This window comes from Doryrhamphus excisus, chromosome 16 (genome assembly GCF_030265055.1).
Source record: "Doryrhamphus excisus isolate RoL2022-K1 chromosome 16, RoL_Dexc_1.0, whole genome shotgun sequence".
In the NCBI taxonomy this organism is placed as follows: domain Eukaryota; kingdom Metazoa; phylum Chordata; class Actinopteri; order Syngnathiformes; family Syngnathidae; genus Doryrhamphus; species Doryrhamphus excisus.
The window spans coordinates 170025-195257 of NC_080481.1; the positions used below are offsets into that span (position 1 = coordinate 170025).

General features: G+C 47.9%; 1 protein-coding gene across 7 annotated transcripts in view; it reads left to right on the forward strand.

Moving 5' to 3' along the window:
- The window catches only part of agap1 (ArfGAP with GTPase domain, ankyrin repeat and PH domain 1), a 60596-nt gene that overhangs the window by 28662 nt on the left and 6701 nt on the right, over positions 1–25233 (forward strand). For 4 of the 7 annotated variants that reach the window (XM_058051252.1, XM_058051253.1, XM_058051248.1 and 1 more), the window contains 10 exons: positions 403–558; positions 636–728; positions 7109–7213; positions 10794–10962; positions 12373–12537; positions 14300–14461; positions 16070–16147; positions 19025–19179; positions 19296–19386; positions 19479–19701. In XM_058051252.1, the coding sequence (XP_057907235.1) occupies positions 403–558; positions 636–728; positions 7109–7213; positions 10794–10962; positions 12373–12537; positions 14300–14461; positions 16070–16147; positions 19025–19179; positions 19296–19386; positions 19479–19701 (1397 nt within the window). The remainder of the gene's footprint in view (positions 1–402; positions 559–635; positions 729–7108; positions 7214–10793; positions 10963–12372; positions 12538–14299; positions 14462–16069; positions 16148–19024; positions 19180–19295; positions 19387–19478; positions 19702–25233) is intronic. The other 3 variants (XM_058051254.1, XM_058051250.1, XM_058051251.1) reach the window with 1 other exon arrangement.

Genomic DNA, 25233 nt, shown 5'->3' on the forward strand with positions numbered 1-25233 from the left:
AATGAATGCTTGATAGTTCCCAACACGTGGGGTTCCCTTGACTCCCTTTACTTTACCAACACGTGGGGTTCCCTTGACTCCCTTTACTTTACCAACACGTGGGGTTCCCTTGACTCCCTTTACTTTACCAACACGTGGGGTTCCCCTTGACTCCCTTTACTTTACCAACACGTGGGGTTCCCCTTGACTCCCTTTACTTTACCAACACGTGGGGTTCCCCTTGACTCCCTTTACTTTACCAACACGTGGGGTTCCCCTTGACTCCCTTTACTTTACCAACACGTGGGGTTCCCCTTGACTCCCTTTACTTTACCAAACCAAACATACGTATCCCTATCACTATGCTGAAGGCACCTGACTTGAACACTTCCTGAATTTCTTTTTGTGTCTTCTTCACGTCAGACGACAAACGGCGGCGGCGGTTTGAGTGACTACTCGTCCTCGGTGCCGTCCACTCCGAGCACCAGCCAGAAGGAGCTGCGCATCGATGTCCCTCAGACCACCAACACGCCCACGCCCGTCCGCAAGCAGTCCAAGCGCCGCTCCAACCTGTTCACCGTAAGTGCGTCACATCTCGTGATGACATCATTCCCAAATGTTGCGTCAAACCTGATTATCCCGCATCCCTTCCACAGTCGAGGAAAGCCAGCGAGACGGACAAGGACAAGAAGGGTCTGGAGGCCCGAGCCGACAGCATCGGCAGCGGGCGAGCCATCCCCATAAAGCAGGTAAAACTTCCTGTCTGCTCGTTCTTTCATTAAGAGTGAAATCACACGCTTGACATCAATTAGAGCGCCAGGCTCTCTCTCGGGTCCTCCAACCGGATCATTAGGAGACGTACTCCTCCCATCCCTCTGTTCACCTACTTCATTGCCCACTTCACGCCATCGCCGTACCTTCAAGCTGCTTCCTTTGCTGTCGCCGTCTCATCTGTAGCCACGCACTTTGGCAGGCGCAGCAGCGTTGTGGAGGAATAAAGGAGCGAAAGGAAAGGGGGGGGGGCAGCAGCCTGCTGCGACAGCGAGGAGAGCGTCTGAATTGGCTCTTAATTTGCGGCAAACGTGCGGCGGCAGCAGTGGGTGATCCGGCAGGGCCCCTCCCGACAAGCATATCAGGCAATTAGTGAGCGCTAATCGTGACCCTTGTGTCGGTGCAGCAGCCTCGTTTGTAATCTCTTAATGAACAAATCGCATCTCTGATTAGGGGCTGTCTCACCAGGAGAGAGCGCCGGCGACGGCGAGATGCCACAGCGAGATGCCACGGCGGAGCCGCCAGTAATTGCCTCCGTGTGCACGCCAGCAACTTCAAAGCCCGGCCTCTTCCTCGTCTGTGATGTAAATGCATGTCTGTGGGCGGAGTCAGGACTTTTGCTGCCATTATTCGAGTACGCTTGAATGTTTTTTTTTTTTGTCCAAAGTTGAGCTGTTGTGGAGTTTCAAACAAAGGTCACACAGGAATGGCGAGCTGGTCATGTGTGTGTCATCAGCACACAGAAATGAAAGTGTCCTCTTCATCTTGTGATCTCCGCTTGTCTTGGCGTCCTGTCGCGTGTTCGCCTGAGAGCTCAAACTACACGGCGGGAAGTTGACCCCCTCATCGGGGCCGTCAGTCATAAAGATTAAAGCAGGAATCAGTTGGGCATTAGTATTTACCAGGGTTTGATCTTTCCTCATCTTACCTGTGTGTGCATGCGCATGGCCACTTGCACGCCACTGGTTTGACACCCCTGATCTCATTAGAGCAACTCTCAGCCACTCCAGGCGATGCTGGTTCAGCCCGCCTTTTCTTAAAGACTGCAGTTTTGTGAGCAGCGCACTCATTAAAACTAAACAAGCGACGGTGGAGTCAGGACAACAAGAACAGCCTGGCCTAATTGGTGCCTAATTGGTCCCATGCACATATGATTCTATACTGTATATATGTACATATCCTACAGTATACATATGTATATGTCTGTCCAGGCCACACTGCGTCTTAAAGTCATGGGGCACATTTCTGACAAGCAGCTCCTTTTCTTTTATTTCTTGAAACGCTTCCACTCCATAGAGCAGAATTTGTATTCATAATAATAACAATAATAACTAGAGAAGCACTCGGAGGCTGCAGACCCGCGCCAAGCGCCATCGTTCCCCCCATGTTGTGAGTCACACTAAAATAATAATCCTACATTTTTTTCAAACCTGTTGGAAACCTGCCCGCTATTTTTTTCCAAGTGCTCCTGACCATTTTTTGTGGTGGAAATGGTGAAAATGGTGAAAATGGTCCTATCCCACGATGTTAATGAATCCTTTAAAAAAAAAACCACACTACAATCAATGCAAATCCTGCTTGGACGGAGATTTGATGGTCTGGTCAGACAAAGATTGACTAGAAATATGTTTGAAGGAGTCCAGGTAACCATGGAGGTGGTCAGATGATGCTCTGTGGCTGTTTTACATTGGTGGTACTTGTGGGTGGAACAATGGAGGAGGATTACCTCCAAATGTTCTGTTCCAGCACGAGAACGATCCCAAACGCATATCAAAAGTAGATTTGGTTCGGGTGAAGCAGGCTAACATTTTTAATCTTATGAAATGCCCCCCCCCCCCCCCCCCCCCCCCCCCAGGCCTCCGCCTCAACCCTGCTGCACAGCTTAAAAGCTGCATCCGTGCCAGGATGCCAACCAAAGAACTCCACCGTTTCTACCAAGCGGAAGAGTAATGAAAGGTCTATGGAGAATGATGTGTATGGAAACGTCTGACTGGTTGGCAACCAGTAAGACCCTCAAGGTTAAGAATAAACAATCTGTTTAGATTGGTGGATTCTCTCCAGCCTCTCTTGGTGACTAAATAGTTTTCCCGACCTTCGACTCCTCCACTTCCCGACGTGGGACAGAGGTGCACTTCCTGTGAGGAGGCGATTAGCACTCTAATTGGCTCTCAGGGTTGCAGACAAGTGCCGGGCTGGCTGGTTTTGACAAGTCTGCTCGTCCCCCCTCGGCGCCGACTGCTTTGTCAGGAGTTAAATTGCATGGTTAATTCGGATGTTATTTACTCTGTAATTCATTAGTTTCAGCCGCCATTGGCGGCTTGCAGGCTGTAATTTCACGCTTGGCAATAAAATATGTCTCATAATCTGCTTCATTTAGCAGCCAAAGAATTTAATGAAATTAACTGTGGCCCTAATTAAGATGGTGAATATTAAAGACCTGCTATCAAGGCTTTAACGAGGGTGACACTATCCGCCTTTCGCCGGATACAATAAATATCATTTCCCTGTGAAAGGTTGTCACCGCTTGGAGCCATTTTGGCCATGATGACATTTTTGTCACGCACACTCACCCCTGCAAATTAGATTTTTCAGGGGGCGTTGCTCCCATTTTAGTCCGAGGAATAATTAAAACACGAAGCACAGGCTCATTATGCCTCATCTCCGTGGCGCCCGTTCAAGTTTTTCTTTGCCGCGGGCTTGTCACATGATGGCTGCCTGACCTCAGGGTCTTTGTATCGTTGTCCACTTCCTGACCGTATCACACAGTTTGGTCCGCTATCGAACTGAGGCGGCTGTAAGCTCGTGGCTGATGGGGTTTGTCGGGTAAATGGGTGCATTTTCATCTGGGAATTGGCCTTCACCAGCACTAACCTTGCAGTAACCCCAAAGTTTCTGTATTTTTACCGTGAAAACTCTCACCGTAGTGGAGAAAGTTTCCCTGCCGTTTGATCCAATGAGGTGCAGGCTCTTACGTATCAGGCCGTCTGATTGGAAGCGTTCCCGTCTGGCCACGCTGACTGCAATCTCCATGTTGCCACACACTCGCTGTCGGAGAGCCTGATGGATGACTTGCAATGGTTGTGGCGATAAAGAAAGCAGCGTCCGGCTTCCCTCCCACCCGCTGTCACCCCCGTCCGTCACTTTGCTGTCTGGGGGTGACACCTCCAATTTAGCTTCCTTCTCTTGGGGGATGTCCACAAACAAACAGGCTGTGGACATTCAGAGATCTCAACGTCCCTTGAGAGCTTGTCCACCTCTTTTTCACAAATCCAGCACCCCGTATCTCCTCTTGGATCGACTGTCGGACCCCGAAACAGTCCAGGGCGGACCCATTGTGTGAGGAATATCGGGCTGATGGAGGGATGGGATGGTTGATTGGTTTCTAACAGACCTGGAGTGTTCCTTCATTGCTGCACGCACAGGAGGCTTGGTGAGGACATCACAGGGTGAATCTTCTCCTTGGGGTTGGAACTTGACCGAGCCACAAGGCTAAAGATGCATACACTGCTCTTAAACAAATGGGAGAAGTTGGGATGAATGGTCAGAGCCATCTGGATACTCTGGAGCAAGGCAACTCCACTTTGCCAGCTCTCCCTTCCCAAGCGTACATGGGAATTATTTGTTGTACAACACAGCAGACAACCTGCATGCGACCTACATACGGTGCACGGATTCTCCCAAGATTGGTCACATTTTTAAGTTTTTATCCCTAGTTTGAATTCCCAGTCCACCGACCTGAAGAAATAACCACAAACACCAACAAAGAAGAAGCGGCTCAAACTTCATGAAAAACGGAGGTCGGCTCAGCACAACATTTGCGGCACAATGATATCAGTCGTATCACAATGATAGCAGTCGTATCACAATGATAGCAGTCGTATCACAATGATATCAGTCATATCACAATGATATCAGTCGTATCACAATGATATCAGTCGTATCACAGTGATATCAGTCGTATCACAGTGATATCAGTCGTATCACAGTGATATCAGTCGTATCACAATGATATCAGTCGTATCACAATGATATCAGTCGTATCACAATGATATCAGTCGTATCACAGTGATATCAGTCGTATCACAGTGATATCAGTCGTATCACAGTGATATCAGTCGTATCACAGTGATATCAGTCGTATCACAATGATATCAGTCGTATCACAGTGATATCAGTCGTATCACAGTGATATCAGTCGTATCACAGTGATATCAGTCGTATCACAGTGATATCACAGCACTGCAACATGCTGTAGACCAACCAAACATACAGCGTTCCCATTCCCGCCCAGCAGTCAATAGGATAACCAACTTTTCTCTTTCCTGCTTTGATGTGGACAATTTCCAACTTCCCAGTTTTCTGGAGTACAGCAAAGGTATCCAACATGTCCTTGTCCGTGTCTGACATGTGACTGCTGCATGACCCTCAGGTATGAGACTGATGTCATCTAACGAATGACCTCATCCTTCAGACTCCTGTCTGCGAGCGACCATTTTTTTCTTTTCAATCTTTAGTCACATTCCAGCTTTCCCGACACGAGTACAGATGCCATGCTCGCCAGCGCCTTTGGTCATTTTTGGACGGTTAACAAATGACGTCATCTCTCTGTCAACCTCCATGAGCTCCCCCTAGCTAGCGACCTTTTCCTAAGCACCAGGCCTCAATGCTTCATGGGCGGGGAAGTGCCAAGTGAGTATATCTGAGGACATATTTATTTCCCCACGCAGAGACCTTGTGTGCTATCATTACTGCCAGCCAGTCCCAAAGGCGGTGTGTCACTGAGCCCGGGGGGGGGGGGTCTCCATAATGAAAGATATTAGCCATCAGGAGGCTCGATGTGGCGTTCAATTAGCCTTTCCCTCATGCAAACTGATGGCACGTCATGCCCAGGATAGATGGCTCAAATGAATCCACGGATGTCTCATGTCCCCACTTGAACAGACCAGCATGAGAGATGTTAGCACCCCCCCCCCCCAACCCTGGTCATCACAATATGTGACACCTTCTGACTATTTCTTTGAAGTGAATGTCTCACCTCTGTAACGACTCGTAATACATGAGGCTGGGTTTTATCCAATGGAATACTTCACTATTGGGAGTCCTTGCTGAACAACATGGCCGACTGCCAGGTAGGCTTGGGTGCATCACGGAGAACTTTGTGGCCTACCTTCTCTTGGTTTGGTACAAGTGGAACTACCAAAAACATCTGGAAAGAGCGGTGCAGAAGAAGAAGCAATAAAGCTAATAGATGTGATGTCCTCATTAGGGTCACGGGTGAGCTGGAGCTTATCCCAGACAAGTATAGCCTGCATTGGCGCATGTTTGACTGATGCATGTTTTTGCACAGTGGGAGGAAGCCGGAGCACCCCACGAAAAAAACCAAACATGCAAACTCCCAACAGAGATTTGAATCCTTCATCTCCTGGCTGTGAGGCTGACATGCTAACCATGACGCTACTATCACCACCACTGAGGGACGAATAAAGGCATATCTTATCTTATCTTATCTTTGTTTTTGTTAGAAATTAATGACGCCGCTGTCGGATGCCAATTACAGCAGCCGGGCTGGCGCCTACCCCAGGCTCCACCACTGGTTGTCTTAGCATAGCTGAGTATTCAGAACATCGACCCGCCGCCCTGACTACTCCATCCCCCTTCCTCGTCTCCTCCCCCTTGGGTGGTGCTGCTGACTGCCCCCTCCCATCACGGCTGGACTCTATTAATACCCTGTGTTGGCGTGTTAATGTTGTTGAGGTCCAGTGAAGTGACACGCGTGGCAGCGCGGCTTTAATTGCTAATCAGTGGACAGTTTTATCCGCCACCGCCGCCGCCGCCTCCTCCTCCCATTACCCCCCTCCCCCTCCCTCTCGTCACTCCTCCCCTTGCCATGCCTTTCTCCCCGCCATCTACACGACCTTCGTGCTCTCTCACCTAATGAATCCGACACAAATGAAGTGTGGGCGGCGGTCGCTCGGCCTCGGTGCTCAGTCAGCCGCGGCTGATGTGCGTAGGAGCGGCGAGCAGAGAAGCGGCAACGTTAACAAGCCTGAAGAGGGAAGAAGTCAGACAATTAAATGACAGTGCCAAATGTCGGAATGTTGTTAGCTCGTTAGGGTTGTGTCCGTCATGAACGGCAAGACGGGCATTTGCATGATTAGGAAACTAAACGTGATCAGACTCAATCACAGAAACATCAAGTATTGTCTTTGTACAAACCGTACAGGACATGAATCTGACGTGTCAAAATGTCAACACGGACGTTTGCTCCATATTGCAACGCGTGTCATACTTCTGTATGTTCTGCTTCTACACACATGGTGTTGACTTATCATGATTATTCTTATGTGGTTGTCTTCAGGGTATGCTGTTGAAGAGGAGCGGCAAGTCTCTCAACAAGGAATGGAAGAAAAAGTATGTGACGCTGTGCGACAATGGGCTGCTTACCTACCACCCCAGTCTTCATGTGAGATACGCACACACACACACACGCACACACACACACACACAGTGTTGAAGGCTTGTTTTAATTAGTGCTCATCATCTGTTTGCTCACTTTGGCTTGATGATCAAATTATTGAGAATGTTTTTGCTAATTGTCCCATCGCTCTGTGCTGCTGGCCCCATCTGCTAATGCTAATTTTGCTCGTCATCGTTTTCTACACACCCTCTAAATATGACCAACGCATTTACTGTCATTCCACTAGTTATGCTAATCCATGGTTGGCTTCTACATGCAGAAAAAATGGCCATTTCTGCACGGTAACCATAATGGAGTCATCCCTCCCCAGTCCGCGTTTTGATGATTGCTGGTTTGTTGTTGACTATGGCCTATTGTTAGTAAAAAAAAAAAAAAAAAATGGGGGGGGGGGGATAGGTTCCTGCAATAAGTCAAATCCTTGGAGTAGCCAACTGTAATTGTTTATGTTGTAAGGCTGTAAAACTCCTCACCATACACTTCGTACCCTTTTCTCAGACAGGCGTTAACATGTCCTCACATTTGTCTCTTGTTTAAACGCTCAAAGTTCAAATTTCTTTGGAATTTTAATGAACACTGTACGTAGTTGGACATATTTTGTGACTAATTGAGGCATATCTTGTATAAGAAAGTATTGACTCGCTGACCGTGCTCTTCAATGTTAGGCTGTGGTGTTTTTGTGTCCTTGTTAAAGCATGTTGCATCTTTCGTCATGTAATAATCCCCCTGCGTTCCTGCGCTGTACTCTATGACTGAAGATTCGCCGCGTCCGGGGGTCCGGACACCGGCTCCATCGCTTTTACCTTCCTTCGGTTCGGCCGTCCGGCTTGAATTATCTCACAAGTACGATGATAACAGAATCATAATCATAACACGTGGTTTTCCTGCCGCGATAATCCAACTCTGAACCCCCAGTGTCACTTCCTGTTCACGCGTCCAGAAGACATTTATTGCAACACACACAGAGTATGCGTTGTACTTATGTCTTAAATGTCTTTTTTTCCTGTGATTATGTCTACTGTATTGGGTAATATGACTATAAAGGTCACTATAGGGCTGTTATTTCATGTTTATAGGGCTCTAATAATGTTAAAAACCATATTAGAAGGTTGTCAATAGGATTTATGTGCTTTAACTATATTTTCATATTATTTATAGATTAGGAAACTGGAACTTTACCAGTTAACCGCGATAAACGAGGCACTATTGTATATATCATATATATATTCATATATATATATATATATATATATATATATATATATATATATATAATTTTTTTAGGGGTATCACAAGATCTTGCGAGATAACAGAATGTGTCCTTGAGAAAGAAAATGTGTCATGGGCATCAGGCCTGGGACAATAAATAAATGACTCAACCACTCAATCACTTTGCTGGCCCCAGTATGTTGCCATGTGATTGGGCGTCTGTTTCCCTTGTCTCTCAGGCAGGGTTCGCTCTGTGCATTGGTGTGTTTGTTCCATAGAAGAATGGCATGAACGGAGTGAGCCCTCTAGGCAGTGGCTTTGTCTCGCTGGGCTTGGCAGAGCCAGTAGCAGACACACGGTCTTGTCTCATTCTCAGAGACCCAATGTCATTTATCGCCTCGTCTCGTCTCGTCTCGCCAACTGACACAACAACATCCTCGTACATAATAAACATGTTATTTAACTCATTCACTGCCAGACATGTTCAGAGAAGAGAACTCCACAAGAGTTTTTGGCAGTAAGTTTGCATCCGATCCTTAGCCTGTTAAATACTCAAAAGTATGTTAGCTTGAATTGAATACGGCATTTGAAGAAGAATACCTGACAGGCTTGCCAACTCTTCATGATTCACCATTGAAATGTATCACAAGCATACCTTTTGGTATTTGGTATTATCAGTGTTGCTATGACAACGGCTTTGTCATAGCCTCCCTCGTGGCACAGCCAATGTCGAGTACAGGTGTTTGCTGTTCGGAGGCACTGCAGCCAGAGGTTGTGGGTTGAATTCCCTCTGAGCTTTCCTCTTGAAACGCCTGAGCCAAGCCTGCACGTCCATCAGCCTGGAGAGCAGCTGAGGCAGTAAATCAGTGGTAGAACCCATCACTTAACACATCAGCACACGCAAGCCGCCTCGGGCACCAAAACACTGGTTTTCCTGAGCAGTCCAACGTCAATTAGCGTGTTTGCGGAGCGTAATCGGATGAAACTCAATCAGCGCCGCTAATTGCCCAACTATGTGCAAAGAAATCACATTAATGTCACTAATTAAGTAGATGGCGATGACACCGCCTTATTGGCAAGGAAAGTGTGAAGCAAACATTGTCCTACTTTTCAGCCACTCGGCAGGATGGCCATGGAGTGGTCGCTTGGTTTTGGAAGGGCTTGTAGCTGAACACAAACCAACCCCCCCACCCCACCCCACCCACCACTCCCCCTTTGCATGTTGTGAGCATCTCAAATGAAAATGTGTATTTCAAAACAAATACATTTTTCATGCCGCATCACTTCCTCTTCTGCGGCGTCCTCATCAATCAGGCGAGGATCCGCTATCGCTGTATGGATTCATGTTTTCAAACGTGTCAGCGCTTCTTGCCATGCGCGCACACACACACACACACACACACACACACACACACACACACACCATAGTATGGCACACTTTGGCACTTTCCCCCAAGTTGCCCACCTGCTGTGGCTGCGTTCAGTCAATACACAGTCAATACGCGTACGTCTTGGACGCCACGCGGCCAGAGGACAACTGGGCCGATGATGAAAGCCCCCCGATGCAAATGGAGACTCAATTACCCCGCTCAATCTGTCGGAGGAATGTGTCCGTGCACGTGTGGAGGGTTTACCCAGTGGGCTGCCGGCTCGATGGCTCTCTGGTGGCTTGTTAAGTCGCAATCAGGAGCACTTGGCTTTGAATTGGCCTTTTGTCAGCCTGAGCATGAAAGGAAGTGTGTGCGCCGTGAGGATTAAAGGTTTAAATCTGCCACACGAGTGTGGATGCGAGTGGTTAAGACGTGGTTGAACTCATGTTCAGTATATTTTTCTACGTATATCTTCTCACCTTACATGGTAAAAATAGAGCAATATGTGGAGATATCAATGCCTCCCATGATGCTGTGCTCGTTTTGTGTCATCACCCCAGGAATCTACAGCAGGTCCAGGAGGACTTGCATAATGTTCTTGAAACCCAAAGGGTTGGTTTCAGTGAAAAAGGGTTCAGTATACTATGTTCACATACTGTGTAGTACCATCTGGACCGAACATTTTTATAGAAGGTGACCACCGACAGAAGGATTAGCTCATTGAATAAAGCATTCATGTCATTGTAGACGAGACATACAATGAAATGACTGCAGAAACATAATATGAAATATCATGTGAATGAATCAGAATAAATCTATGCAGGAAAGGAGGAAAATGAATGATATCACCAAACTTCCATAACTTCCTTTATCGACCATTCTTCCTTATATCCGACAAAAGTAAATATGCAAGCAATGGTTGGTTCGTGTTCCAATTTGTGTTCATAAATGTGATGTTTGGATATATTCTTTCCCCTGGCTCCTCTCAGGACTACATGCAGAACGTCCACGGTAAAGAAATCGATCTGCTCAGGACCACAGTCAAAGTGCCGGGTAAAAGGCCGCCCCGAGCCGTTTCCACCTGTGCGGTCATGCCCAGCCCAAAAACCAACGGCTTGACGAAGGACATGAGCATCCTGCAACTGGGACAGAGTCCAGGTGAGGCTGATGATCAGCTTTTATTTATGACTGCTGATCGAGTTGATCAGGCGGCTGTCAATCCTTCTTATCACCTGACAGAACACAAGAGGGACGCGTGTCCATTTGTTACACACGCGTGCACACGTTCAAGAGGCCGAGCTAATAGCATGAATATTCAGTGAGCCGTGCTCCTGTACTAATTAATGTCGTGAATATATTAATGCAATCAGAGACCAGATCCACTCAATGGGCTGCAATGGAGGGGGGGATCTGGGGGAACATATGAGAGAGAGAGAGAGAGAGGAGGGAGGTGGCAGGAGGAATGAGAGCGGGGTGGGGGTCAGGGAGGGAAGGAACGGTTACTTGACTGCTGGACGACACAGCCTATTAGAAATTTAAAAGAGATTTTTCTTGGCCTGCCACCCCGGGTCTTGACTAGAACTGTTCCTGTGGTCTTCCATTTCCTCACTATGTTCCTCAGAGTGGAACCTGACGGCTGAAATCTCTGAGCTAGCTTTTTGTATCCTTCCCCAAGACCATGATGTTGAACAATCGTTGCTTTCAGGTCATGTGACAATTGTTTTGAGGCGACCATGGTGCTACTCTTCAGAGAAGATGCAACCTGCAATTGGCCACCTTAAATACCCTTCCTCATGATTGGCTTCACTTGTGTATGCAGGTCAAAGGTCAAGGAGCTTACCAAACAAATGTTGTGTTCCAATAATTAGTGCTAAAGGTATTCAAAGCAATAAAACAACAAATGCTTGCGCCTGCCTACTTTAGTTGGAATAATGTAAAGTTCATTCATCTTCTCATATGAGCGTGTTGGTCTGCTAAGTGACACATTTAACTGGAATGGCTGATCCCAACAACCAGTGAATTATAAAGGAAAACTGAAAATGATCAGGGGTGCCCAAACTTTTTCATACCAGTAGAAATACAGAATAAATTCTAGATAAAGGTAATTGGAATTAGTAAATCAACACATAATATATGATAATACCTTATAGAAAAATAATAATACAAATGACTGAATTAAGAACAAATAATGTGTGATACCTGATAAATCAGGTGTGTCCAAAGTCCGACTTGGGGGTAGCATGTTTTTTTATCATTTAGCCTTTACCAAGAAATGACAAGCTATGTGCTTTGTCACCTAGAACACCATAGAAGACGGGCTGCTGTTTTCTCTAAATACATTTAACCGCATGGTATACTTTAAGTCGTATATGTTAAATCAAATCAAATGTCAATCACCATCTCCCAGCCTCCCACTGGCATTCTTTCAATCTTTTTCAAACATTTCATTGGGATTTCCTCTGAAGTGACTCTGAGTATAATTAATAATAACCATCAATATGAATAAACACAGTCAATAAGTATGTGGTGTCTTCATGTCGCCTTTCTTTTATTTCCTGTTAATTGCAGGTTCTGTGACAAGCAGCTCGTCAGTCTCTCAGATGGCGAGCGGCGTCAGCCTGGTGTCCTTCAACAGCCGTGGCGCCGATGGCATGCACCAGCGCTCGTACTCTGTCTCCAGCGCCGACCAGTGGACCGAAGCCACAGTCATCGCCAACTCGGGAGTCAGCACAGGTAACCAGAGCTCATTGATGAGACCCCTCCCAGGGGCCCCACGGCCGGACTCCAAGCGAGAACCCGGCATCTTTCTTCCAAGCTGGAATACTGGATGTCGAGCTAATGGCTGTGTCCAACCCCTCCCCCCAGACATACACCCCCACCCACAGAAAGCTGAGACTGACAGGCGGCGTTGCAGTGAAGTCAGTTTGACTGACAGCTATGTCATAAATGTAGTGCCCAGCCATCCTCAAATAATGTTTAAAGCTACACACACACACACACACACACACACACACACACACACACACACACACGTCAACACATTAAGCTGCAGTTCTCGAGCAGCTGCTCCTTAAAGTGCTTATGACGCCATCACTACTCCGGCCGCAAAACATTCCAGGAAGCAGATTCCCACAAATGCAGCCATGAAGTCACAGCAAAGCCAAGAATGGGATATGATCCCAGTCATAACCTTGGCTCATATGGAATGTTATGATGACTGAGCTATCGTATAACACACACAAAACTGGCCCCAAATATGTTTTTTGGGCCGTCAGTCAGCGACCCTGCCAGCGTTACTCACATGTGGAATACGTACGATACCAGTGAGCAACGACGACTGCTTATTTGGCCCTGGCATTAAACCCAATACCGTTATTCTAAGAGTCGCCACCTTGGCACGCTCTTCCACCGTCCCAACAAAGAAGAGAAATACATCCATAAGTGGTATATATGTATATGTATATATATGTATATAGTATATGTATATGTATATACAATATATTCTGGATGGGAAATTCTGCTTCTCATCCTCCAGTCCTGGGAAAAAGTGATGAAAATTGTGGTAAATATTTGAACATTGGAGCTCCCGTCCAGCATGTTTAAGGAAATGTCATTTTTCCCGGCCAAAATAAGATCAACATGTTTTGGTGTCATGAGCACTTCAGGCTCTTCCAGTCATGTCATTACTGTCAGGAAGCGGAAGCGGAAGCGGGAATGACCCTAGAAGCATTTGTAGCTCAGCTTTTTGGTCTGTTAACGGCTGTGATCCATCAAAAGCCCATCTTCCGTGTTAGCGTGGTGAGATTTTGGCGCTAGCACAGCCAACAACTCAGCCTGCTTTGTCATGACGAGCGGGACAACGAGGTGAGGCAGGCGGAGCAGCTGGTGTCCAAACTGTTGATGGGCAGAAAGGAAACAATTGGAGGGAAAGTCAAGGAGGAAGTCTCCAGGCTGCATGCTGGTGGGGGCGGAGGTGGGGGGGGGGGGGGGGGGGGGTGTTTGATGTAGATGGAGCACAGCGCGCAGATGGGAGCGCCGTTAATCCATGGTGGTTAATTGCGCGCTCGGGGACGGCATCTTGTCAGCAGAGATAAGTTGTCACATTTTCCACTTGAGCTGAGACTAAACGATTGTAAAATAAGTTATGGCCGTCCTTGGGGCTGTCTGCCGTGTGGAGACGTGGCGGCGGCCGCTGAGCGCCCGTGTGGGTTTTTCATCTCCACACACACGCACACGCAGTGATGATGTCGGTGTCACCGCTGCGCTGTGATATTGATGGAAGCTGAATGTTATTTTATTCCGCCGCTAGTCACAGCTGTCAACAGCCGGCGTCAAGATGGAGGGCACGTAGAGATGGCGCTTGGGTTCCACACATTGCCGAGCAATCCAGCCTTCCTGTTCCCATCAAATTGGGACATTGTCGTGCTTTTATTATGAAGCCAATGATAGCATTTTGAACCAAAGCACCATAGCAAAAACCCGCGTGTCTTTGCAGATGCGGGCCTGGGTGACTCCATGTGTTCCAGTCCCAGCATCTCCAGTACCACAAGTCCCAAGATGGAGCCGCCCCCGTCACCGCATGCCAACCGCAAGAAGCACCGGCGGAAGAAAAGCACCAGCAACTTCAAAGCAGACAGCCTCTCTGGAACTGCAGAAGGTTAGAATCCCCCCAGTGTGACAATGGCTTTAAATCCCTGGAGTGATGTTGCAAGAGGCAATCATGAGATTGTATTGGAAGATCCACGTAAGACATAAAACGTACATTCACACACACGTCTTCACTCACTCCAAACACTTTCACTTGTCTCACACACACACACACACACACACACACACACACACACACACACAGAACAGATGTGGCGGCAGCAGCAGCAGCAGATGTGTAATGTTGGCGTCTCCATTAAGCAGCTGACGAGTGACGTTATCGTCAGAGAGACAAATTTACTAGTTTGTCTTTTCTTGATTTTTTTCCTTTTCTAATTTCCGAATTTCCACACCTTCCTCCCATTTCTCCTGCGGTGTTCTCATCAGTGATGCACTTTATTCTCTTTGTTCTCGGCACACTCTTCACCCCCCCCCCCCCTCTGGTGAGTCAGCCAGAGAGGCTTAAGTGAAATATTATAAATAATCTGCGGTATTGAAATCTTTTATCAGCGGTGTCACTTCCATTATTCAATAAGCGATTAGTAACAGTCTTCCCAATTTAGCCATTAAGCACACTACGCCGGCCGTCGGCTTGCTGCCTGTCACGGCGCGCTGGCGGACCGACCGCCGGGTGAAGTATCGTCATGTCAGAGTGAAGCCCAGCATAATTGATGAGGGGGAACCGCCCCCTTTAGCCCAGCCCCCCCTCATGAGACCCACTGCACGTTTGATTTGCCGTTGCAGTGGAACCCACGTAAGTTGCCAACCCATCCAAGTTGAACAACTCCATTCCACAATCTTCTTCTTCTTCTTCTACAAAGTGCCTGCTTGTATCAACATCAACAAACTTAGGCGACCACTTTAATGTACACGACATTTGACAGCCAAAAGAGTATAGATATGAAAATGGTATAGTACATGTGGTGTTTGTTTGGGTTACTGGGTTATTGTTAACGTCCTGGTTGCTAAGCGGTGTGCCACCACATACTGAAATGTGCGTTCAGAGCAGAAAAAGCTTGAAAATGAAACGTAACTAACCAGGATTCTGGATGCATTCGGAGTTGGTCATTATTTTATTATATAAGATGATTAAAAGATTATCTGTCCGGTATCTGTCTGTATTGTCCCAACTCTAAAAGAACCATTACCTGAGTCACCTACATGTCCAGGCTTTGTTTTGGCACAACTTGTTTGTTTGTTTTTAGCCTCGTAGCATCCAAAGTACGCCCCTACTGGTAAGAATGGGAAGAATACATCAAAAGGCAAAGAGGAATAAAAAGTCTTAATAAATATAGAATCATAGTCCAATGATATATGAAAACAGAAGATCTAGAGATCTTTGCAAGTCAGAGTCCGGGTGCTTTAATATTTTCTAATTATACCTGGATGTGTTCATGCAGTTTATGTTGCAAATGATAAAGCTCTATCTTCATATACCCTGACCTACACCCCACCTGGGCTGCACCCTATTTTAAATCAAATTATTATTCTTTTCTTTATTGTTGTTTTGCTATGTGCCTTTACTTCCTGCTTCTGTTTCCTATTTTGGTCATTTCATCACGCTGTCCTCTATCTCTCTCTCCTACCTCTCTTCTCTCCTCCCAATCTGGGGATGCAGCCAAACGTAAAGTGTGGAAACTTAATCGCGTTGGTAGTCTGCGCAGCGTTTACGCCAACAGCCTGCACAACTCCGAAGGTAAAAACCTGCTCTGGTGGTTGTCTTGACGGACAGGTGGACCCCACCTTGACCCTTCCCACCGCAGCAGGGGTGGAAAAAAAGTATTTCCCAGTAAGCAATGATTTGCAGCGTGACAGGAAGTGTGTTTGTGGAGGTGAAAACTGGGCCCTGAACTGATGTTCATTGTTTTGCGGTGGAGTAGTTTTTCAAACCATCAACTGCAATTCTATATTATATTATATTATATTATATTATATTATATTATATTATATTATATTATATTATATTATATTATATTATATTATATTATATTATATTATATTATATTATATTATATTATATTATATTATATTATATTATATTATATTATATTATATTATATTATATTATATTATATTATATTATATTATATTATATTATATTATATTATATTATATTATATTATATTATATTATATTATATTATATTATATTATATTATATTATATTATATTATATTATATTACATTGCAAGTACAATATACGTATCTGCACCACTTGTGGATTTCACAAGGACATCTGTGAGCTTATTACGTCTAGCTAGAACCAAGCGTCCACAACATACTTCCCAGTTGGAAGGTTGACGTCAAATCAGTGCTTACGCAATACACTCTCTCTCTGTGTGTGTGTGTGTGTGTGTGTGTTCAGTGCACTTTGTGCTGTGGAAAAGTTTCCTTTCCCCACCTGAGTCACATGACCTGTCCATCCCACCCGGTATTATGCTGCCACACCCTTCCTCACCTGTGAAGAGGCGGTGCAGGCCGAGGCCGTGGGCGAGGCCGTGGGCGAGGGCGTGGGCGAGGGCGAGGCGGCGGGCGAGGCGGCGTCCCTTTGGATGCCAGCCGACATTATGGGGTGTGGCTTGTGTTTCCATGTGAGCAAGCATCATGAACAGCAGCATGCAGTATTTCCAGGTTATTAAAGTAGTAAAAGGCTGCTGATATGGAGAGTAATGACCTGTGTCGCAAAGCAATACTGTGCGCGCTGACATTTAAGCTTTTAATTTGTGTTTCCTGAGGCCCCGTTTGTGTCCCTCACGCCTCCCCTCTCATTGCACCTGGCGGCCCGCTGTCACACTCACACACAGTATGCATGCGTGCCCCCCCCCCCCTAGATTTGGTTTGTTCTGTTGGTGCCGCTAAAGGTTGCTGGTGTCAGAGTTCACAAATTGCCTCGCTGCCGCCTCTCCACATGAATGTCGCTCACGGTCGCCAAGAGCGCTGGCAGTAATTACCAATACAGCACGAGCGCCCGGCGTCTGGCTGCACTCGTGCATACGTTGGTTCGGGCCAGCGTGCCAACTGAAGTGGGACGCCACCTCAATCGGGGAGTATTTACTAGCTTTTCAGATCAGTTGAACTTGTCTTGGACTGTTGGATGAGTGTGCAGAGTGACGACATGACCGCGGCACACCAATCTGTGCGCCTCTGCCGTCTGGCATGAGCTAACTTTGGTGCTTATTTTGCCATGAATGAAACCTTCTTCTTTGTCTCTTCAAGCCAGCTTTGTAGAAAACTTTCTACTGCATCACATTTGCTTCCCATCATCACACACAAAGGCTTTCAGATGGAACCCGCCAGTCCGCCCCTGTGGTCCTGCTCGGGGCAAGAACAAGGGTCCACCGAATAAGAGTCGAGACCGCTAGGGATGGAGCTAAAAGCCGAAGCTGTCAATCTTTGTTCAGCACGACTCTTCAGGTGTCGGAGTGACGTTCACCAAAGTACACCAATGGCTGCCATCCGTCACCAAAACCAGTCTGATCGTTTGTGTTGGAAACTGATTGAGAGGCTAGTTTTACTGCAATCCCTAGTGTAGTACTTTTATATCCTACCGCAGTCATTGGATTTCCCATTCCTTATTTTTCAAGGAAATGTTTTCCCAGTTATTGCATAGAAAACCTGTTTGCAACAGGACAGGAATAGAGCCCTTTGGACTTGAAATAACACCCCTACAGTCGCCTTTACACTCGTATGATCCAATATAGCAGACATAATAACAATAAAGCCACTTAAGAAGTAACACTGGTGCTTGTGTGTGTTCACGCGTGTGACGTGTTCCGATGCTGGAGGAGCTGTGTGTGTGGGGGGGGGGGGGGGGGGGCAGACAGGAAGTGACATCAGGGGTTCTTTAGGGATTATTGTGCTTATTATGAGATCATTCAAACCGCAAATAAAAGCCTGTTGTTCTGGCAATCAAGTCTGGTGTCGCCAAGTGAGCAGTGTAGAATATTATTATTCTATATTCTATTTTCTATAGCTATTATAGATGCATCTTCTGAATGCCTTATATTTGGATTTTAGGCGTTTTTATGCTTGAAAAGGCTTCATTTGTGCCCCAAACAGGCATTTGTTGCTAAAAATAGTCCATATTGAAATGATTGATATGTTGTATATGTTCAGCTGCGATGGTGTCACGTTGTGAGATGATGAGGAGGAGGCGAGGAGGAAGGACTGTACTCGTACTTGCATATTCCATGAATTGGACACTCGGAAGCCAAACCAGATGCCGTGTGCTCAAGTCCTGAGACCTTTAACCAACTTGTGTTCATGACTTCATCTCACAGCATCTCTTGATTAGCCATGAACCTCTCAGGGGGATTTTATGAAAAGACCCTTGTGTCCCCCACAGCCACCCCCGCCCACTTGAAGCTTTGATTGTAATGGCGCTCGGGAGCCCTCAGGGGCATACAGGGGCCCCGTAATTTGGGTGGCATCCTGAGCACAGGGGGCAACTCTGGCTGGGGTCACCGGGTCAGTCTAGACCGGCAGGTACCCGAGTTGTCACTCCAGACCCCAACTGCTAATAAACGCTAAAAACGGTTGAACTGCTTTTCTCTTCTCTCTTCCACCCACGACAGAACAAGAGGAGAACTTTGAATTCATCATCGTGTCGCTAACCGGTCAGACGTGGCATTTTGAGGCCACCTCATACGAGGAGCGAGACGCGTGGGTGCAGGTCATTGAGGGTCAGATCCTGGCCAGTCTGCAGTCCTGTGAGAGCAGCAAGAACAAGGTGGGTGTCCGATCTTCTCCTGTGCTTTGCTGGCTCACACCAAAGTGACCCCTGCCCCAGCTGAGCCTAACTTGTTAGGAACATCCGAGATCATTTTGGCCCATATCTTCTCCCAGTCTCGTCTGACCAGCCAAACGGAGGCAATGGCGCTGCAGGCTATCAGAAGCGTCCGTGGAAACGGCAGCTGTGCCGACTGTGACGCTCAGAGTGAGTGGACTACACGGCATCACGGAATGTACGGTTGAAACGGTGTGACGCCGCCGCCTCTGATGCTGTCATTTTGATGCGTGCTCTTCCAGACCCCAACTGGGCCAGTCTCAACCTGGGTGCCCTGATCTGCATCGAGTGCTCTGGTATTCACAGAAACCTGGGCACTCACCTGTCGAGGGTGCGCTCATTGGACCTGGATGAGTGGCCAATGGAGCTCATCAAGGTGATGTCTGCCATCGGCAACGAGCTCGCCAACGGCGTGTGGGAGGCAAACTCGCATGGTCACTTGAAGCCTGCACCTGACGCCAGCAGGTAGGAAAGGTTGTTGGGGAGAGGGGGTTCATGGGTACGCTCTGTCTCGGGTGGTCCCTGTGTGTGTGTGGGTGGTCCCTGTCTTTGCACCTGCCAACCACCTGGAGATGGACTTATCAGCCACACCCTATCTCTCCACCCTCCGGTCTACATAGGAAAACAATGTCTAAGAATGCACTTCTTTAAAGATTGGAACTACGATACCCAGAATACTTTGAAATGTTGACGGCTTGAGACAAGCACAAGTACGATTCAGCACACGAGTGCAGAAAATACGGCTGCAGTAAAAATGCAAATGAACATAAATCACACATCCCATTGATTGACTGACTGTGTGCACGCACGCGCGCACACACGCACACACACACGCACACACACACACGCACGCACACACACACACACGCACACACAGCGACTGCGCGTATTGATGTGCCATTAACCCTAGTCCATCAGAGTGCTAATGCTTTTATTGTTACTCATGTTCCTATTTATTTATGAATGTGATGTATGTTTGCCCCTGTAGAGATTAGAGCAAGTCAATATTATCTCAATTTAGCTGCAACGCTCCACTGCAGCCGCATCACTCTCAGCCCGTCAATAGTATTATCAGGCCATTCCTTAAGTGGCGAGTATTCCCTCCCGCCCCTACTTTCCCTGTCTGGTGATCATGACTTTTGTCTTCTCTCCGGAACGTCACATCGCTCCTTCCACAGCGGAGCACGGAAATGACACATTGGCGTCCGTTATACCTGCTCTTGGCCTCTAACTGTCTTAGTCCGACACTCGCCCGTCCTTCACTGAAGATCCACCGTCTGCACCCACGGGAAGGCGTGGACGTTTCATGACAGCTTTATGGAGTCTTCAGTTGTGGTCTATGAAGTGACAAGTGAAGCCGCTGCGCCAGGCTTCCGTACACTCCTTAACGTGAAGCTCTTTCCAAACATGGATGACGGCCAAACATCAGTCGCTGTCTTCTCTGGCGCCCCACATTCAGTGGAGACCAAACACCAGCCCAGCCTAGGCTTTTGGCAACCAGCAGAAAGGTTGGGAGAGAAGGTGGGGGGGTGGGGGGATGAGACCGAACAATGGAACACTCAACCCCCCCCCCCCCTCCATGGTCTCTCAAGTGAGTAATAGAGGCCGAAATTTCATTTTGCAAGTGGCTGATTTAATGATCCAAAGGGTAATTAATGGGCTGATTATCTTAATGTTAAATATGGCCACCAGCAATTACACTGACCTCCTGTCTGTCAAGGTCTGCCCCCCATACTCACACCTCCCAGACGCCTCCTGGTTGGGTGGAAGGAAAACTAGTAGACTCAGCATAATCGGATGATATGGAATAGATGTGGAATAGATGTGGAATAGATGTGGAATAGATGTGGAATAGATGTGGAATAGATGTGGAATAGATGTGGAATAGATGTGGAATAGATGTGGAATAGATGTGGAATAGATATGGAAGGTGCTTGTGGGAGGAGGACCGGGTATGGGGGAGGATTCAGAGAGGAAGGAAGATGGCAGGAGTCGGAGGAGAATGGAAGGAACCAAGAGAGACGATTGTGTGGAGACCAAAGGAAGGATGCAATGGGAAGAACAATGTGGGATGGGATGGGAATGTTGCAAGACAGCGGATGGGAGGAGCTGATAGAAAGATGGAAGGAAGGCTGGAGGTGCCTCGTCTGGCCGTGGAGAGGTATTACGTTCATGTGACGGGCTGCTCTCCAGCTGTTGTCATCAGCTTGTGGTTTGTTCCCACCCTTCATGGCTCGCCGTAAGCCCACCCACACCGTCGTTTCATCCAGGTCCCACGGACCAATAGGGAGGCTTCCCGATGAGGAGCGATGCTTGTTGACGTGCGTCCCCTGAAGTAGCGCTAAAGCTGGCAGGCTGTGCTGCGCCGTAGGGATGCTAGTGTTACTAAGTGTTACTCTGCAGTCCAAAGCACAAAAAGACGAACCATCTAAACGTTCCCATTAACCTCCGGCTGCCTGCGGTCAGGCGTCATCACCTCAGCTGGCACGCTCGCTGCTGTCAGCGCCGCAGCTGATGCCGCGGCCGAGGGGGCTGCTATGTTTGGGCGGCCGCCCGTGGTGGAACGGCCACAGGGGTTGGCTGGTTCAGTCGGCGCTGCTGTAGCACCCTCGCTCGCGTTGTTGGTGCCGTAGCTCATTGTTTTAATTATCTGTGGAGCGACACGCCAACACCAGCACCCGGGGCCCATTCAGGCGCTACGTGATGCCCGGCGTTCGCAGGCCTCAGATGACCACAAATGACAGCGCCGCTAATCCGGCCTGCTGGCCCTCAGACTACCGAGGTGATGTATTTGTCCTTCCTCATCGAGCGCGGTAAAAAATCTCAGAAAAGAGAAGCGCTTTATGTTAAAAAACAGAAGTTCCGAGAATCTTATAGTTCATAAATACAGCAAAATACAGTATTACTATTAAAACAACATTCCATGTATAGTGGAATAAATAACATGAACATGGCAAGAACCACATTCCAGTTCTGGAATAAGTCAGAAGCACAGAAGCACCCTGTTGATGGATGGCAAATCCAATCCTAAAATGGCTGCCATTGATGTTTACAGCGCTCTAATAATGTTCAAACTTTGTAGGTTGTAAACATGTTTTCTGAATATATTATTATATCCAATTATATGAATTATATATTATTATATTCAAGAAGGAGTCTTACTTTGCCAAAATTCACTTGTCACCATCAGGCCTGGAACCAATTCACTCGGATTGTTGATATTATAATTATAATTATTATTAATAATAATAATAATAATTATAATATCAGACCGATAGCAGCAAAATAAAAACTATGAAACTGCATCTAAAATGTCTCATATTGCTGCTCTGCAAGCGGTCGATTCCAGACTCCACCCTCGTCAGACTGAGAACCCTGGCCTCGGATTTGGATTAGTCCTAGTAAACGCTGATGGTCACAACCCGAAGACGCCACCAGGACCACATCGTCTGCAGATAGCAGAGATGGGATCATAAGACCCCCAAACCGGACTCCCTCTGCGCCTACAAATTCTGTCTATGAAACTTCTGAAGACCATGGTTGACCTTTGGCAGCCTTGGTGGAGGCAACGCTCACCGCAAACAGGCTCTGCTTACTGCTGGCAAGGCGAACCAGACCCTGCTGATGGCGGGTAGTAGCACGACACCAACCCCGTGTATAGTACACAGTGTGTAATACACTACAATACATTTTTAGTTATTGTACCTTCATGAAACGTGCGGGGTGAAGCTGGCAGACTTTGTCGGGCAATCCAGAGATTTGTAATATTATTATGATTGTCATTTCTGGAAAGTACGCGAGAGCAGCCATCTTGTTTCAACCGTCACAATTGGCACACTCAAGTACTAAGCACACAAGTACTCCATGTACTCTGTATACTTAATGAAGTGTACAGACAGACTTGTTCAGACGTCCATGGGGTCTTGGGTCTTGGGTCTGAACTCCGATGGCGTCCATCTTGTTGGGAAAGCTGATTTTCTTTTGCAGATGACCAAATACTGTGTTGACATGGCTAAGGTGTTGACCCCCCCCACCCCCCCACCCCCCCCCCTGAAAGTGAGCAGTAAGGCTGCTAATGGCTGCTAATGTTATTTCACATTTAGCAACGGTCCACATGACAGATGGCGAGTGGGTAATAACTCCCGTGGACTGTGTGGGGTGGACTGTGTGGGGTGGACTGTGTGGGGTGGACTGTGTGGGGTGGACTGTGTGGGGTGGACTGTGTGGGGTGGACTGTGTGGGGTGGACGTGTGTATGAGAAGAATACCAGCTCGCACTGGTAATGCACCCCCGATCCTAAAAAGGATTTGAAATGAGACCTGCTGCTTTTAATCTGGGTGGGGTTCAGGTGCTGCGGCCGCGATGACACGTTGGTGGGATTGGGCTCAGGGGACATGATGGGGTGTTGGGGAGAACGGGGCAGGCCGGGGGGGGGGGGTCCATATCACACCATAATTGCCCCCCTGGGTCAGAGCAGTGTTAGGAGGAGGGGGCCACCACTGCTGCCCCGTCCTGTGATCATAACACTGATTGGACTGCTGTGATTTTAGACCCACGCGTGGGGGGAGTGTCTTCGCTGCCAGGAGGGCGGAGCTTCATTAGTAGATTCTAAAAAGTTGACTTAAGTCGTGTCTCAAAATGCTTTTTGAAGGCATGAAACGGGTGCACCTCTGAGTTGTGTGCGACCTCGTCCCCGCCGCCTGGCCTAATCCCGCCGCCATGATGCGCATGCAGCGCATGCGGCCCTGCAGACGGCGGCGGCCCCTTGGCCTCCATTTTAAGCAGCACACACGCTGGCACAGAGAAGCCTTCTGACAGGCGGCCAGTGCAAATGTTGGCAAATAATTGGCCCTACATTCTAATTCGTCCTTGATTAAATGAGTCCTAATAGACATTCGCTTTTCCATGACTGCCTCGCCGCAGCCCGCAGCGGCGTCCTCCGACTCGCCTAATGAGGCCTCCAATTTACTATTGACATTAAACCGGCTGACATGAGCCAATCAGCTTTCTTCATGGTTGGTCGTCAGCGCGAGCTTCCGTTAATGTGTGCTAAAAGCACATTTTTTATGCCTGAGTCATCAGAACATCCTGCCCCCCCCCCCCCCCCCCCCCCCCCCTCGTTAAGTAAATAACACTCGCTAGATGCATGACTCTGGCGTGCTCTGCGGCTTGGCGGGGGCGCGGTCCTGGAGCAGATATGAATATGTACGCCGCCGGTACGCATCCTCCCACCCCGTGGCTGATTGGCCCACTCAGCAAGGCGCTCACATTGGCGGGGGATGGGGGGGGGGGGGCGGTTATCCTGGGGTTTGTGGGTAATGTGTTTGGATTGAATGGGTTCACGCACTACTGCTAAACATTTAAGGTGCTTTTATTTGGCGTTTGGCTCATTTACATGGCGCACCGTTACCAAGGCAACTTGGCGCACCCAATTTGTGAACAAGATGTGATGAAAGGTCAAAAGGGGCCGACCCCGTGGACCCGATGGCATTGATTGTCACGCCATGGAAAACACCGTCGTGTTTGTGGCCACGCGTGTTCCTGCATTCGTGTTTAATTACCCAATCTCCCCATTTTTGGACCATGGCACCACTGGAGCACCGCTCAGCTGGAGCGCACCGACGACACGTCCCATTGCTTTGGCTCATTTCTACTTTTTCCTCCATTTTCTCCTTCTCATTTGCATGGTTAACCCCTTCACTGCTGTCTGCTCTCGTTGCATGGATGACTCCCCCCCTCCCCCCCCCCCCCCCCACTTCCTTTAATTATCTGTGCCTATCGGAGGGCACCTAATGACCGTCCACCAAAGGCTAATAGATTTCAGCCTCGTCTCCTTGTTCTCTGTCTTGACTTTTCTCCTGGGGGGGGCGGGGGGGGGGGTCCAAGTGCTGCAGGTTTGCTGCACTGCAAAAACGGCATCGACGGAACATTCAGCAGCTCACCTTGTGACAAAACGTGCTCGGCAGTGATTCATCTTGACTGCACATTAGCTCGGCA